Source organism: Helobdella robusta (genome assembly GCF_000326865.2).
Source record: "Helobdella robusta unplaced genomic scaffold HELROscaffold_4, whole genome shotgun sequence".
In the NCBI taxonomy this organism is placed as follows: Eukaryota; Metazoa; Annelida; class Clitellata; order Rhynchobdellida; family Glossiphoniidae; genus Helobdella; species Helobdella robusta.
Window position 1 is genome coordinate 8316449 of NW_008704902.1, and position 18730 is coordinate 8335178.

The 18730-nt window shown below is 31.4% G+C and overlaps 2 protein-coding genes across 2 annotated transcripts; one reads left to right on the plus strand and one right to left on the minus strand.

Annotated features, from left to right (window-relative positions):
• Positions 1-3011: 3011 nt before the first annotated feature.
• HELRODRAFT_162959 (hypothetical protein) lies at positions 3012-3431 on the minus strand (the record flags this gene model as incomplete). Its single annotated transcript, XM_009025004.1, has 1 exon — positions 3012-3431. One exon carries the CDS (start codon positions 3429-3431, stop codon positions 3012-3014), a length of 420 nt encoding a protein of 139 aa, XP_009023252.1.
• A 7309-nt stretch (positions 3432-10740) lies between these two features.
• Positions 10741-15279, plus strand: HELRODRAFT_162960 (hypothetical protein; the record flags this gene model as incomplete). The annotated part of the gene is made up of 4 exons (XM_009025005.1): positions 10741-10775; positions 11268-11463; positions 12467-14897; positions 14966-15279. The coding sequence occupies 4 exons, from the start codon at positions 10741-10743 to the stop codon at positions 15277-15279; spliced, it is 2976 nt and encodes a 991-aa protein (XP_009023253.1).
• Between the last annotated feature and the right edge of the window lie 3451 nt (positions 15280-18730).

Genomic DNA, 18730 nt, shown 5'->3' on the forward strand with positions numbered 1-18730 from the left:
TCTTCACCGNTATATATATATATATATATATATATATATATATATATATATATATATATATATATATATATATATATATATAAATATTGTATGAATTCTACCGAATGTTTGGCGTTAATATGTTTGTAATTGGATTTTTCGATTTTTGGTGAACGTTATTAAAATTCAAAATAAACTTATTTTCCGAATTCATGCTGCAAATAAGACCATATTTCGATTCCGAATGAATCATCATCAGTGCGGTTTAGTTTATATAGGGAAATATTGACTTTGTCAAAGTGAACTTAGATGTCGAAAAAACCAATTACAAACATATTAACGCCAAATATTCGGTAGAATTTATAGAATATTGTAAATATATATATAAACCGGGCGTTCAGACACTCTTCCGATATTGGAAATCGTGACGCTCAATTAAAAAGCGTAAGTGTTAAAGCGTAATCACCTAACATATGAATTTAATTGCCCCTTTGACAACTGTACACGTCAACATGACTCATATGTCGGGATTACTACTACCTCACTGACTAGAAGGCTTACGATGCATAAACAGAGTGGTGCTATCAAATCTTATTTGGACTCAACACACTCAATCACTATAAGCCGTGAAATCCTCGACAGCAACATCAAAGTAATATACCAGAACACCAACTACACGCATCTTAAAATTGCAGAAGCAGTCCTAATTGACATCATTTATTTTATTTATTTAATTAATTTTATTTATTAACGTGCAGTCAAGACAAATACGGGTGAAGGCAAATTGAAGTAATGGCTTTCGTGAATCGTCTTTGAACACATTCCACTTTGCATACTTGATATTGATAATAAGGACTCCAAACGGATGAAAATTATTTTGACAAAGGACGAACGTAAGTGCAGAAGGCTTTGGTAATTAGCTCTTTATCTCTTGATGTGAAACATTTGCTGATTAGACGAGCACGAGTAGAAGCTCTGTGTGTGATATCGTTAATGTGATGATTAAATTTCAATTGATTATCGAAGGTTACGCCGAGATCTTTAAAATACTCAACAGGCGTTAAAGCGTGGTGATCAATTGAGATGCTGACTAAAAACGAGCACAGACAACATTTGTTGGGAGAAAGTGGTAGCTGCCACCTGTTACTCCATACAACAATGTTGTCGATGACCTGTTGTAACTGTACGGAATTTGATGAACTGATATATAATTTGATGTCATCAGCAAAAAGTAGCATAGATACAGGGTTTGATGAAATGCAATCTTCGATGTCGTTGATAAACATTAAAAATAGATTGGGTTCCAACACGCTTCCCTGAATAACACCACTAGACAGTGCATTGGAATTTGATAGTCTATTTTAAATTCAAACGAATTGAGAACGGCCATGTAAAAAATCAGCCGTCCACAAGAGCAAGCTACCAGACACCCCATAAGCCTTTAATTTGCAAACCAGTTTGGCATGCGAAACGGAATCGAATGCTTTTTGGGAGTCAAGATAGACTGTGTCGCATCTTTCCTTTTGTTGACGAATTGATAACAGATTGCTTAAAAATTTAAGGAGGTTGGTAGAAGTTGATCTCGCAGGCAAAATCCGTATTGGAAATTGGAGATTAAATTATTATCTAGTAAGTGAGATAATATATTCTTGTTGATGATTTTCTCCATAACCCGGCATGATGAACAGGTGAGTGATATTGGTCGGTAGTAGCCTGAGGGATTGGTTGGACCTTTCTTATGAATAGGAGTAATAAAAGCTGTTTTCCATTTTGTTGTTAGAGAATTAGTTTTAAATGTTATGTCAAATATGTGACACAATGGAAGAGCCAGGCTTGATGCACACATTTTGAGAAGAATGTTTGGTATACCGTCTGGACCTACTGAAAATGTTTTTATTGAAATTACGAAGAACGAAATAAACTGTATGTGGAGTGAAACAAATGTCTTCTATTGATTCTGTAGTACGGTTTGATAGCGAACTATTCTGTTGTCGTCAATCGTGAAAACTGATCCAAAATATTCGTTGAATGTATTAGCTATCTCAATGGGATCATTAGTTACATTGTTATTTACATTATTAATTCTCAAGCTGGTAATCTGAGGTTTAGAAAACAGTTTATTGTTGACGTAATGATAAAAACTTTGGATATTCGCTTTTGATAACAACTTTTGTTCTTTATTTTTGTGATATGAGTTGGCTAAATTGGAGCACTTCTTAGATAACTTCAGATATTGGTCTTTATCGACTGGATCTGAACTTAGTTTCCATTTTTTCCAAAAATAGAGTTTTCCTTTGTAAAATAAACGAAGTGATTTTGGAATTGGATTTTTTGGCGGTAGCTGGGTCACGACAAATCATGGAAACAAAAATTGACATTGCAAGATGGATTATTTGCTCAAAAGTTTCCCAGCACATGTCGAAATTGAAGCAGTATTGAAAACAATCGTCCCAATTTATGCTAGACAAATAATCATTTAAACAATTTTAATTAGCCCTGTTGAAATCTGGAAAATATGTTTTGTTGAGCGGATCAATACTTGGTGGCTTGTCGATGGTGCAATTGATTTGAAATGTAATAATGTTGTAATCACTCGAGGCACTCTGGTGTTGGTTAAAGCCAATCGAAGAGGTCTGATCTTAACGAAAGGGCTGGTCTTTTTTTGGGTCGTCCAATTTGATTTTGTCACCGCTTGATTTTGCGAGGCGTCGTGATTGTCGTTTGAGGAATGTTTACTCGGCCTGTCTTCTAGACAGGTCACGATTGATGAAAATGTTTTTTGTGTCGGGCAATGAGCGTAGCAGCCTTGATGAGGAAATCAGATCATCAACTGCAAATAGACCGGACAATGTTACACATATTTTTGAGGTGCCTATACGACGCGTTTTTATTATTTGTGGTTTCACCGTCAAATGTTTTTCGCACAAGTCCAAAGCCATTTCTCTTTCATTAACCCCAGTTTATTGAACAAGTCCAGAAATAATTACATTGTTGGCCCGATTCTCTTCATCTTTCTTCTCCAGTTCAACTGTTCACAGAGTCTTTGTCATTTGCTCAATCATTGGCGTTTCGTTGATCTTCAGTATCTGAATTTGACATTGGGCAATATTGGTGCCCAATGTGGACATGGCTGTGTGGAGCTGATTCATCGAATCCGTCACTGCATCTGACATGCTTCGGACCGCTCGCTCAAAACTATTGCCGAGGGCCTCCATTCGAAGTAACGTTGATTCGAAGAGTTTGCTCATTAATCCTTCAGAATGAGCCAATGATTTGCGCAAGTCTTCGTTTGACCTTTCGATGACTGTTGTAAGACTCGAGTCGAACTTCTCAAATATTTTTTCAAGGTTGCCGTCGGATAGTGCTATCACCCTAACCAGGTTTTCATTTGACTTATCTAGAATTTTAGTAACAATATTCTCAAATGGCTCAACAGAAAAAGTTTTGGCCATGATTGTATATGCAGCCTGCAAGACGTCACTAAACTAACCAACGTAAATCGTAAAACGTAAAAGTTGAAAATTATTGAAATTGATAGTAATATTAATTTTATGTCAAAATTAATTTGGGTAATAAATTACTACGAGTTCACTAAAAAAAGACGTATTCATTGGAAACGATAGAAAATAACTTAAAACGAGATAGTTTAGAGAAAAATAAATGTTTACATCCATCCGCCAATAAATCAAAAATAAGTATACAACAAAAATGACAACCTTACTCTCAACCCGGCTCTTAATGAACAATGAAACAAAGAAGTAATAAAAACTAGCATTGTAAATAATGACAAAGCGGAATATGATGCTATCGATGAAGAAAAGGAAACCAACGAAGATGGACCAGCCAATAAAGAAATCTGACACCTTATTTCCATCTAAGTTCATTTTCACAAAGTAAATATTTCTCTATAATCAACTTGCACTGATGATGATTCATTCTGAATCGAAATATGGCCATATTTTCCAGCATGAATTTGGAAAATAAGTTTATTTTGAATTTTAATAAACTAAACGTTCTCCAAAAAACTTTGTGAGAAAAATATATTGCTATACCGTCCATTGCTATAACGTCTATTTGCTGATATAGTGTTTTACACGGGCCAACGAAAGGCTGTACTTATATTCTTAGCAGCGCAACTAGTTCATTTTTTGGAATTGGTAGTGGTGAATGACGGGAATTGTGTATTAAATCTATTATTATGCTGATTGTGTCCTCTACAGGGACATTTGTATAGAGTGACTCCACATTCAAAGATGTTATTTTGGTGTTAATGGATGTTTTTGTCTTAGACAATAAATCTATGTATCCCCTATTTGATTTCAGGTTATAGTTGTTAGAATTTAATTGTTTTGTTGAGCATTTTTGCATTGGGGTAAGTGATCGCAGGTCTTTGGCTAATTATTCGTTGTTAGCCTTATGCGTCTTGACCGTACCGTGTGCATATCCTGGTTCATATTCATCCGTGAGTATGGGTATTTTCTTGAGTATGGGTATTGAGTATGGGTATTTTCTTGAGTATGGGTATTGAGTATGGGTATTCCCTTCTGTTTTGTCATTGATTCTGCTGATGATCTCATTCAACTTTGTCTTAGTCTTAGCAGTTGGATCACTGCTAATCTTAATAAGTTTGTCAGTGTCACCGAAAATGTCATTCAGTTTATCATTATAATCATCTCTATCCATAATGACATACATTGGGGTTTTGTCAGCTTTTTGGATGATATTGGTATTTATATTATTTAAAGTTGCCGCAGCATCGATCAATTCCTTCGTAAGAATCTCGCTTTCAAAATTACCTCACAACTTTTTGTTTTCAGCTTTTAGGTCGTTAACAACGTTTGTGCTGAGTGTGTTGTGTTTTTGGCTTTCTATTTGGTTAAGTTGTCCATTAATTTTTCAATTTCAATTTTTTTTTGAAGACTCTTAGATTTTCTCATGTGATGACAATTGTGTCCAAGGTTAAGAAGGTTGTAAAACTAATTAAATGAGCGTTAAATATTCACTTTAAATAAACAAGGAAGTAGAGGCACATACACAACATATCAATTTGTGTATGTTGGTATAGGTGGTACAGGTATGGGTATACCGAAGATGGTGTTCCATACATAATTATATATATATATACATAATTATATATATATATGTGTGTGTGTGTGTGTTAATGCGTGTGTGTATGTGTGTGTGAGCGCGCGTGTGTATGTTGTATCTCTAAAAAAAATGCATACTTTTTATTCAACAGTTGTAAAAGTGTTTCAATTACCACGAACATGAATTTTATTTCTACATTAAGAAATGATTTGGATGCTAAGAACAATCAGGTTAGTCATTAAAAACTGACCAAATTATTAAAGTTTAGCGCATCCTTGTTATAAAAACAAAGCGAACACGGCCAGCCTTTAAAAGTTTTAAGTACAAAAAATCTTTTGATAGTTATTCTGCTAATAATTTAGTAAAACTTTATTGCTGAGTAGGGCTACATCGGAGCTAAAAGATTTTTAACATGTGCTAGTCATCATTCATCATAAATTTATATTTGACGTTTTAATTTTTTTTATTAATTGTATCCAATAATTTAATACAAATGTTATAGGTTAGAACGTAAAAATAATTTTATTAAATTGTAATGAATGGATACGAAGCCATTACATAAACTAAAAAAATTAATCTGCTGCATTAATTAACAAAGTCAATTTGTCAATGTTTAACGGATCTGTCACTCCAGTGACAAACTGTTTAAAATAGAGACTTTTATGGATTCAGCTACACACACGAAAACTGTCATTAAAACATGCAATGCAATGCCAATCATTTCTCAAAGATCCATACACTTTTGCCATAGACACCTTAAATTAAGGATTGACGGCGCTCGGTATTTCTAACTTGGGTTCATCGCGAAACTTGAGTTCATTTTTCATAGAGGTCAAACCACTTCACCAAATAACGTAAACCCTAAACACCTCCAACAAAGGTGTTTTATATAAACAAACTTGTGTACATTGAAATATTTTATTAAAAACGAAAGCTATTTTGTAAACAAATTTTCATATTTTTCTGGTGTTTTTTATCAAAATCTTCTAAACTTTCTATCACCTGATGCAATTTTGTTAATGTTAAGTAGCATATTGTATGCACATGAAATGTTCACCGTACTTTGCCTGTACCACCTGTGATAATAGTAATTATTATTTATTTAATTATTATTATCAATTTAATTATTAAGAGTAAAATGTTTTTCAAATTTTTTATTTTTTTAAGTGTCGCAACTTTATATTCATTTGGAATTTTCTGCTGTTGAACCTAACTCATTCTCCCGATCGCTTTTATCAAGAACTTCAGTTTTCATCAACAAACAAGCCATTGTTTTACAAGCTCTTCCGTCATAAGCAACTGAAGTTCTTTCATGACCACCAGATACTATATCAAACTTTGAAAGTTGTTATAGACGGTTAAACTTTGGCAACGTCAAGAACGTCAGTGATATCGATGTAAAAATTTCCACCGCACCGTTGCCTGGCATTACCAAAAAACCTTTCTAAAGGATCTTGACCAAATGCTGAAAGCAACACATACAGAAACTGATGATTGTTTTCCGTTGCCTGGCATTACCATAAAACCTTTCTAAACGAAAACGGTACCCAAACAGCAGCGATGTCTAATTTGGTCGTCGCTACAAATGCATCAGCTGTAAATTTTGTGAGATTGCATTGTCGTACTTCTTCTTTTTTGTGCCTTATCTTTTTAGGTCATTGGCAACCATTCACTTGCACAAAACCAATCTTTAATCCTCTGTAAGAGTAGAAATTGAGTGATATTTAACAAGTGAAAAAAAACTTCACAAATGTTATTTGTTGTTGACCGCAATTTCTTTTTCCTGCAATCTTTCCAGTAGTTGTTGGATTTTCCATTCTTTTCTTCCACATGATGTGACCAAAAAACTTTATCTGCCCCGATCGGATTATCTGTAGTAATTTCCTCTTTTCATAACCTTTTAGCACATCCTTATTCGAAGTATGAGAGGTCCAACTAATTTTCATAATTCTTCTCAAAAACCACATCTCAGCCGCGTTAATCTTTTTTCCATTTTTTTAGAAATTGTCCAGAACTCAGAGCCGTAACTTAGCACAGGAAAAATGTAACACCCTAACAGTTTTAATTTTGGTGATATTCTGATTTTACTGTTGGTGAGGATGTTTTACATTTTATAATATGCATCTTTTGCCATAGATATTTTTCTTTTGATATCCATATCACATTTACAACTTGCAGTTTTTTTGTCAAGGTAAGTAACGCTGCTACTGTTTTTTCATGTAAAGATTAACACATCAAAAGTACACTCTGACGTTGCAAGAATTTGGGATGTGCTGATGTTTAGTGAAACTTACAACTGTATGCAGTCAAACTGACCATCTTCAGTAAAATTTAGGTCCCAGTGATCTAGTTATTTTGAATGTTTTTAAATACACACACATAGTCACATAGACCTGGAAGATTCACCGATCCTGGACCACCAAGGCTGTTTTACAGTGATTGATTTGCACACGATAGATATAATGCAATTGTGAAAAGCGGAAAAACAGATTCAACAGCTTCAAACAAATAACACTGAATTTTTTGTGCATTGAGTTTAGTTACAAAAATGACACGAATAATAAAACGTGGTCCACCGTAGAGGCAGATTATCTCAAAAAAATGCTGATGTGGATACATGATCTTTGGCATTTAATCCATACCTCAGACAGAATAGAATAAGTATAAAACAGAACAGCAATAAAACAAAAGATTTATTTTTAAATTTATTTATTCTTCAGCACTTTCATTTATTTAATTGTAACGGTAAGCAAAAAAGCGGTTTTATCCTTTTCTGTATTATCCAGTTCTGTTTTATCCTGTTCTGTTTTATCCTTTATTGTTTTATCTTAGGACCGATAGATTGTGACATTAAAGTTTAAAGTTCATTCGTTTTAAAGCCATGAACTCAAGTTTTGTTATGATTTGTTATTAACCAAAGTTTAAAAAATCGAGCACAAACGCCGTAAATCCCTAATTCAAGGTGTCTATGCCGAGGAACCAAAATCATCAACAGAGCAACAAATCAATGAACACTCTAAATCTTAGATGCACTTCACACACACAAAAATTAACCTCAATAAACAAATATAATATCCAACTATTTTTCCCATCTCAATAATTTAACCTGCAACAAACACAAGTGACACCAACTGTAAGACGAAAGAACGAAATTGCGGTATTCCCAATTTAACCGTGAACTCATTTTACAGTTTGTCTTTTTAATTTTCCTTACTAGAATTTTTTAGGAATTGTTTATTTCATTGAAAATATAATTATTAACATTGATAATAACAGTTCTTTTTTTAATAAATTTGCTTGATAAATTTGGATAAAAATTCTATTTTCAATAAAATGAACAATTTCAAGAAAATTCTAGTAAAGAATATTGAAAAGCCATACTAATACATATAAAAGCAATATATATATATATATATATATATATATATATATATATATATATATATATATATATAATATAATATATATATATATATATATATATAAGTAAATAGACGGTGTAACAATGGAAGTTCGCTTCGCAAACTTCTATCTTGGACATATCGAAGAAATGCTATTTAAAGAAGAACCAAAGTTAAAGCCTAACATATGCTGCCAAAACGTTGACGATATATTTGTTAAATATGAAGATGAGGATCAAATATAAAAACTTCTACAACAACTAAATTCATCATAATTAAAGTTTACAATAGAAAAATCAACTGACAATAAACAACCATTCCTAGACGTACTAATACAAAATGCGCAAAATGAATTTAAAACCTCAGTATACACTAAAACAACAAACAAATAATGAATGTTGTCAAACATATCTAGAGAGCACGATTTCTGCTTTTGTAAACCGAGCCTATACGCACTCTTATGATGTAGGAAGCAGGAGAACAGAACTAGATAGACTTACTAAACTACTGGATATAAATATCACTTAATAATGGGTATAAAAATTTCATGAACTAGAAAATAATAGAACGCAAAGAACAAAAAATCAGCAACAACAATGTAACCAACAATAGTAACAAAAAGAATCATAAGCAATCAACAAGAATGATAGTATTAAACTACGAATATACTACTCCAAACAAAGAACGTCATCTCTTGTGATGAAAAACAACTGCACTAGTAAACTAGAATTGATAACGGATCATAACCATCTAATATATTTGTACAAATTTAATATTGGTGAGTGTAGGCACCATAATTCTGAATATATTGGCATGACGACGACCAAGTTATCGAGAAAACTAACGATGCACGTACAAACTGGTGCTATAAAGAATCACATGAAAGAGAAACACAAAACTAAAATTATTAAATCTTGGACCACAATGTCAAAATCTTACATTACAATAACAACCATTATAATTTACTACTAGCCAAATCATTTTTTCATAGAACAAAGTCATTCGGTAATAAATATTCAATAACGTTCAATTAGATTTCTCCCACTAATAAATTTAGAAACAGAGGAATCATCGATAATGAAAACATATAAAAGTGTTATATTTATTGATAATGAAAACTCGTAAAAGTGTTATATTTAACGATGTTGAAGATTGTAAAACTAAGTATTAACCTTAAACAAGCAAGGAATCAACAAAGTAGAGTAGAGACAATATATGTTTGAGTATCTGAGCTCAAACACAACACATTAATTTGAACACCGAAGATGGTATAGGAATACCAAAAAATCTTTTCTGTTCTATCATGCATAAAATAAACAAAAATTTGGTTTTGAATTAAATAAACTTGAAAATGATTTACGATCAACCGTTAGAAAAATCGAAAAAGTTAAACTGGAAGTTAACTAACGCCGAACATTTTCATCAATAATATATATATATATATATATATATAAATAAATATATATATATATATATATAATGATATATATATATATATATATATACATGTTATATATGTTGGTAATAGACCATAATTTTTACAATATTCTATAAATGTTACCAAATGTTTGGCGTTAATACGTTTGTAGTTCGTTTTTTCGATTTTTATCACTAAAGTTTTTTGGAGAACGTTTAGTTTATTAAAATTGAAAATAAACTTATTTTCCAAATTTATGCTGCAAATAAGGCCATATTTCGATTCCGAATGAATCATTTTTAGTAAAAAGACGTCTCACCTAAGCGTAATCACGTAACATATGAATTTAATTGCCCCTTTGACTGCTGTGCACGTCAACATGACTCATATATCGGGATTACTACTACCTAACTGACTAGAAGGCTTACGATGCTTAAGCAGAGTGGTGCTATCAAATCTTATTTAGACTCAACACACTCAATCACTATAAGCCGTGAAATCTTCGACAGCAACATCAAAGTAATATACCAGAACACCAACTACACGCATCTTAAAATTGCAGAAGCAGTCCTAATTGACATCAATAAACTAAAAATAAGTATACAACAAAAAATGACAACCTCACTCTCAACCCGGCGCTTAATGAAGGATGAAAACAAAGAAGTAATAAAAACTAGCATTGTAAATATTGACAAAGAAGAGTATGATGCTATCGATGAAGAAAAGGAAACCAACGAAAAAACCAACCAATAAAGAAATCTGACACCTAATTTCCATCTAAGTTTACTTTGACAAAGTGAATATTTTCCTATATAAACTAAATTGCACTGATGATGATTCATTCTGAATCGAAATATGGCCATATTTTCCAGCATGAATTTGGAAAATAAGTTTATTTTGAATTTTAATAAACTAAACGTTCTCCAAAAAACTTTAGTGAGAAAAATCGAAAAAACGAACTACAAACATATTAGCGCCAAACATTCGATAAAATTTATAGAATATTGTATGTATATATATATATATATATATATATATATATATAAAAGTATACATGTATCTATATATTACTATCTAAATATATATAATTATATGTATAAGTATAAGTATATATGTATCTATATATTAATATATATATAATATATATAGACCTAGTAATCTGTCACTTAATGTAAATAAATCATTCGAACTCATCATTCACAATAGCCGTAAGAAAATAACATTGCTTCCAGAACACCCATCAATCACTCACACAAATTAATTAAAAATAGTAGGCATCACATTTACTTCCACTGTTCATGTAGCACCTCATACAATCACATCATCACAAAAGGCTTTCAAACATTTCACGCACTCAAAACACTCCGCTCACATGGTGTCAGAGGCATCAAATTATTTTACATCACTGAATCACTGATCAAATATGCAGCTCCCTCCTGGTGCAGTTTTGTTACACAACAACAACTTCAGCAACTACAATCTCCCATCAAAAAACTGGTTCGCCTCAACTATCTACCTGCAACCTATCCTACCGTCACTCAAATGTTCAACAAACTCGATTCAAGACTGATCAAGAAAGTAGAAAATAACAAAAACCACGTCATCTATCCTCTACTACCACCAATCAAAACTACCACACAAAACCATCAACGCAAGCATAACTATCAAGTCGGCACCCAATCAACATGTCAGAAAAAAGACCTTCATCACAAGAAACCTCAAACATATCAGCACTCAAAAAAACTTTATCATTCACACAACTAGTTTTTTTTATCGGTCACCTCACTAACTCACTAAGTCATTATCTAGTCTATTAACAAATTACTTTATTAAATTGCCTTTTTATGCTATTACTTTATTTTATCGTCAATCCTTTTCATTTTTAAACATTTTTCTTTCTTCGTTTTTTATTTATTTATTTATTTTTTTCTTTACCATTTTATACTATTGCCTTGCATGCTTTAACAGTTTCTGTGTCTGTCAGATCCTTTTTTTAATTTTTTTAAAGAATAAAAAAATATGCAGCTAGATGTTTGAAAAAAAGATTGAAAAAGTTGTTAAAGTTTGACAAATTTTTTTTAGTTTAGTTTAAGAATTTTTGAAATTAGAGATCAACTCCTAGTTGAACTTAGTTTCAGTTTATAAATTTTAAAATATTTATAAATTTTGTGACTTGTTTGAATAAAGTTTTTTATGGTGCACACTCGTGCATATACTGCATATTTGTGAAATATCAAAAGGTATACTACTATATAAATCACACCAATTGACAGATAAATAAAAATTTTAACATATTACTCTTTTTTGAAAAATAACACGCTTTAGCACATGATAGTTGGGGAATTTTAGCACTCATACCATGTCAGCACAACGCATAACGAAGCACTCAAAACATTAAGTCATCATGCCATTCGGTTTTTAACTAATGTAAAATTTTTGTGTTCTCTGTTTCAAATTTTTTGATACTAAATAGAAATTCTTGAATTTTGATTATTAAAAATATTTTGTAATTTCTTCTTGCGGAAATTATCAAACTATTTCAATAATAAACATTTAAATTTTGTAATTAAATAAATTATAGGATTGCGTCACTAATATTGTGCCATCAAATCATTGTAGCTATACGCCATTCATCAAACACGAAAGCGATTGCAATTATACAGCAAAGGACAAAACAAATATAGAAAAAAATTATTATCAAGAAAAATCTGCTAAATTAAATACTGAGACAGAATTGAAGTGTGCATCGTCAAAATTCCCTCCCAAAAATTCATGCTATGGCTCATCTCCTAACAACTGCAACAAAGAAATTACGTTTACATCAAACGTTTCAAAACTTTTTTTTGAAAATGTTTATGGAACACGTCAAAATCATTTTCAAAATAATTTAAACAAGAAGACGAATGACGAAACTTTGACGAATTTTCAAACAATTTCTAAAGTTAATAAAATAAACACATTTTGCGAAAATTCTTGTAAAAATTCAAGTTCGTCAGTTAAACAAAACAACAATATAAATTTTGATATTGAAGACAGTATTCCTCGTAACAGTTCTAATTTAAGATGCGAATCCAAAAATATAGAAGTTGTCTCTCAAATATCTCCAATCTTGAAGCATTCGTTGATTAGTTCTAAAAATAAAGAATGTGGGGTAACGACGTTAGAGAATGAATTATGCAACGGCTTTATGGTGAATTCTTGCGCTGTCCTCAAATGTTCGACCTCTCAACTGCTACCATCTGTAACTAACACATCAACCAACCGTCTTCAAACAAGCAGTAACGACACAAATATTTTAAAGGCAAAAACAAAAAACGTCAGTTGTCCTTTATTAGGAAAACCTGAATTAAATTCAACGATACAGCATTTAAATTTTATTAATTCGAAGAATTTTGATGTATATCTCAATACTTCGAAGAATGTCAGCTCATCAAGCAACCAAATTTCTAATGTTAATTTAGTTAGTAATATTAAGACTTATGAATGTTCTTTGCCAACGACGTTAAATTTGACAACGCAAAATATATCTACAATGACTTTTACTTCAACCCAAGTTAATTTAAGTAATGCACTATTAAAATCTTGCATTTTACCATCATCTAGTTTTTTTAATTTTCATTTAAGTAATCAACGTCAAAAATCAGTCGCTAGTTTAGCAAAAATAAATTGTGATTTGACCCCATTAAATTCAAATACTAATCTCCCGCAAACTTATACTCCACCTATTCGTTTTAATCCTGAATTATGGCATGCAAATTCTAAATCAATAAATTACAGCGACCAAAATATTTTATCTATTTTAAAGCAAACAAAAGCTATTTCAGATTCGACTCATAACTGTGAATCAGTGGGTGGTATAAAAGGCATGTCAAATCTAAATGATAACTTCAGATTTATTAATAGGAATCAACGCAAAATTTGCTTGAACGGAAATAACGAATGCAAGTTTGTTAATGATAAAATCTCTTCAAATTATTTTGATTTCGAAAAAATATCGAAAAGTTTATTTCAATTTGATGAGAGTAAATTGTTGAATAAATATCGACATAATTTGTCACCACATTCCCATTACAATGTTAGTAGCAAAAATGATCATCACACCGCGACTATTTTTGTAAAAGATTTTAAAAATAATTTTTCAGATGTTATCCAAAATAAAAATATAGATAACGCTTCAACCAATAATACTTCAGTAAAAAATGTTCGTTATGCTTGTTCGTGTATCGAAATTTCACAAAATAAAAATTCCGTTTTATTCAACCATCACCCTTCATTTGCACATGCTTCAGCTGAACAATCTTATCAATTATTAAATGAGAATAAGTTTGGTGCGCACTCTAAAATGGTAATGGAATGCGAAAATAAGAAATTATTTTCAAAAATTGAAATTGCCCCGTGTAGGTCATGTCTAAATGTTTCTGATTCAAATGGCGAGTACAAGAAAAAAAATATTTTAAATTGGGAATTGAATGATTATTATGAATATGTGAATTCTAGAAATGAGTTTTCTAAAATTTTTCTATCAAATAATATACCAACAAATGAAATTTTTAATCACTGCATCACTAAAAACTACGTTCGTAAAAATGAAAATGAAGCAGTGTTACCATATTTTGGAGTTAATAAAACTAAGTATAATTTTAGACAGGACAATTTTAAGCCACCTCGACCAGAAAAACTTTGCAATTATGAAAACTCTTTTTCTTATGCTACCTCAATTTATGGCAATGACGCAAATGCAAACATAGACCAAAAAACGTTCAATATTGAACGGAATAATATAGGTGCTCAGCAATTAGCATATAAGGAAACAGATCATGGAAGCTTACAACTATCTTCTTCAAATAACAATTTTCTGTGCAGCAGCAACAATTTTGTTAGTTACGTGAACTTATCAAATCAAGATTTGCCAATAAATAATTTTGGTAAATGTTCGCAAATGTGTTCTAATCCGCTCCATAACAAGGATAACTTGAATGGCGTAATCTGCAATTGTACAGAGTTTAAAAATTGTTAGTTTTTTTTAATAAAATTTTGCCTCATTTTTTTATCTAAATTTTTCAACATTTTTAACGAATAGGTTACGGCAACGATCTATATCGACTAAATGAACCAATAGACAACAGGGTGGCAAATATATCAAATCCAATTGGGATGAACAATGCTGTAAATTTTGAATTAGTTAACGCTGAATCTTTATGTGTGAACAATTTTGCTAGTGAAAAAATAGATAATAACAAAATAATTTCTCGAGACTATGAACTAAAAGATCAACATCGTTTAAATGCACCTAACTGTTCAATCATGCCTATCTCAAATGAAGCCGAGAGTTTCCAGCAAAATAAATTTAGAGAGAAAATATGTAATTTCTACCCGAAGTCTTGCATGAAGTAAAATATAATATTAAGATTAATATTATTTAGAGATTTTATAGAAATAATTCAAAAACGGTTTCAATAATAAAGTATATATATATATAATATATATATATAATATATATATATAATATATGTGAAATATATATACATATATGCATGTATATAAGTGTTCGAGTTTCTGGATAAAAAATAAGAACTACAGAAGCTATAATTTCATTCCGACTTCTTAAATAATGTAGGTATTAAGGTCTACATATTATGATTAATATTACTGAAAGATTTTTTTAAAGTAATTCAATATATAGGTTGGAAGGAGTCAATGTTTTATACAGTATTTTATGAATTCTACCAAATTAAAAATTAATCAATTTATAGTTTGTTTTTTCAATTTTTCTTACTAAAAATTTTGGATATCGTTCGGTTTGTTGTTATGGTGATATTGTGCATACTTATTTATTCATTTGTGACAATTACGCACAATAATAATTTTGTTAAATTATTTTGATAGTGGCTTTGAAAGGTTTTAATTGGCACTATATAAATTTTTTTTAAATAATAATATATAAAACTATATATATATATATATATATATATATATATATATATATATATAGCTTAGGTCTATACTTTACCTTATTACTACAAATCTTAGGCTTATACTTTACACTATTACAAGCAATAAATTATATAAAGACTTTATGAGCAAAGAGAATGAACAGAACAAAGATGTAATAAATAGACAGCACCAAGATAAAAAAACGGACAGAACCAAACAGAATAAAAGCACTCTGCACAGGACAAAGCAGAATAAAAGCGCTATATTATTAAAAAACAACAATGAAACGACATAATCCTTTACTACAAAAAGCATATGTATATATATATGCATATATGCTCGACCACTTTAAACCTCTTTCTACTGAAGATTTAAAAAAACTATCGTCGAATGGGAAATCATGCAGTCTTGATCCGCTCCCAACATTTTTTCTAAAAGAACAATTGGACTTGCTCTTGCCATTTTTGTGCCACCTGGTCAACAGCTCCATCCATATGTCAATCATGCCAAGATCTCAGAAAACGGCTATAGTAAGACCTAAATTAAAAAAGTCTGGTCTCACACCTGATGCTGTCAACAACTATAGACCGATATCGAACCTAACATTTATATCAAAGATTATAGAAAGAATAGTCGCTCGTCAACTTCTTTTATGCCTGAACAAAAATTCATTGCTGCCAAAAGTTCAGTCAGGTTTTCGTCAAGCTCACTCTACCGAAACGGCGATCCTCAAAGTGGTTTCTGATGTATGTGATGCAGTTGACATGGGCAATATAGCCATGTTTGCACTGCTGGATGTTAGTGCTGCCTTTGATACTGTTGATCATGATGTTTTGCTAGAAAGACTCTCAGTCTCATATGGTGTAACAGGGGACGCACTTAGCTGGTTTCAGTTCTATTTGTCAGACAGAATACAGGTTGTCAACGTTGGGGAAGGGGCAGACACAGCTATGTCAGAAATTACCTGCGGTGTTCCACAGGGCTCCGTCTTTAGCCCTCTGTTATATATACTATACACTGCCGATGTAGTCAGCGTTGTGGAATCATCAGGTGCTCGTTGCCATTTGTACGCTGACGACATTCAACTATACGGATCTGGGTCTGCGAGCTTGTCCTATCAACTCTCTACAACTGTCACGGATGCTGTAAAAGCAGTAGGAGAATGGATGACAGTAAATAAATTAAAGCTAAATATCAACAAAACGCAATACATGTAGCTAGGAACACCTCATAAACTCCTTCAGGTTGACGGGTTCAAAGATCCAGTGATAAATCTAGATGTGGTTATGGATCCAGACTTTTCAATGAAGTCTTATGTAAATAAACTATGCAAGAAATGTTTTTTCCAGCTACAAAAACTAAGAGCCATCAGACGATATTTGACAGTTGACTATACAAAAGCTCTTGTTTGCAGTTTCATTTGTAACAGGATTGATTTTTGTAACGTGATGATGTATGGGATCAACCTTTCGCTACAAGATGATGTTCAACCAGTTTTGAACGCCGCTGCTAGACTGGTTGCTGGCGTATCAAGGTTTGATCAAGGTTTGAGTAACATTTAAACTAGCTCTACTTGTAAGAGATTGTTTGACTGGAGATGCAACAATCTACCTGAGGTAACAGATTCATTCAGTATCAGAGATTCAATATAGGGGTCGACTACGATCATCAAGCCGCGGTGACCTACACATTCCTAAGTTCATATCTTCTCATTTCGGAAAAAGAAGATTTTTAGTAGCATCTGCCCAGATTTGGAATGCGTTGCCTGCTGATCTAAAGAATTTCAACATCATGAGTCGAAGTGAATTCAATAAACAGCTAAAGACTCATTTTTTCATCATTCAACAGCGAAGAAAGTAGAGAGCGCTTCTGAAGTCAACTCACAAGAGGCGCTATACAAATTCTGCAATACAATATACAATATATATATATATATATATATATATATATATATATATATATATATATATATATATATGTATGTGTGTGTGTGAATTATTTGATCAAATTTACGAAATTTTTAGTTTTTTTTTTTGAAAGTTTACGAATGAGCTTTTTAATATTTCTAACAGTAAATTTATAATTATTATCTAATTTATTAAAACTAATAAAAAAAATTGTTGGTACATATTGAAGCATATAGTCTATATCTTGATTTTACTCGTCATCAGCGCTTATATAGGGATATGTCAACGTTTTGCAATTCTCTGTGTGTGCAGAGTGCTTTTATTCTGCCTTCCCTGCAAAGTGCTTTTATTCTACTTTGTCAAATTTTTAGTTTTTGAAAGTTTATGATTTAATTTTATAATGATTATCCGATTTATTAAAACAAATAAAAAAATTGTTGGTGTTCATGGTGAAGCTTATAGGCCATATTTCGATTTTGCTCATCATCAGCGCTTATATAGCGCTTTTATTCTGCTTTTTCCTGTGCAAAGTGTTTTTATTCTGTTTGGTCCTGTCCGTTCATTTTATCTTCTCCATTTATTACATCTTTGTCTGTGTAGCTGACAAGTGCATCTTTCAAGAGGGTATATAAGCTCATATATTAGATGATTTCTCCCCAGGTTTGAATTTTGGGGAGGCATGCAATTATTCTTTATTATCAGGTTTGCCGGTTTTGCATTCTGATAATGAGAGGTGCTAAGATTTACTTTACCGTCTGTATTTCTAGGCTTCACTTTTTTGAAAACAATTTTCTTTAGAACTGAATCGTTCGTTTTAAATGCGATTGACATGTAGTAGCTCAATATTAACCAATTTTTGAGGTTATAACATTGATGTCAGATCGTCAAAGTTTATAGCAATATGTGTGTATATATATATATATATATATATATATATATATATATATACATATATATATATATATATATATAATTTGGTTGAATGTTCTTGCCCATTTTGTATT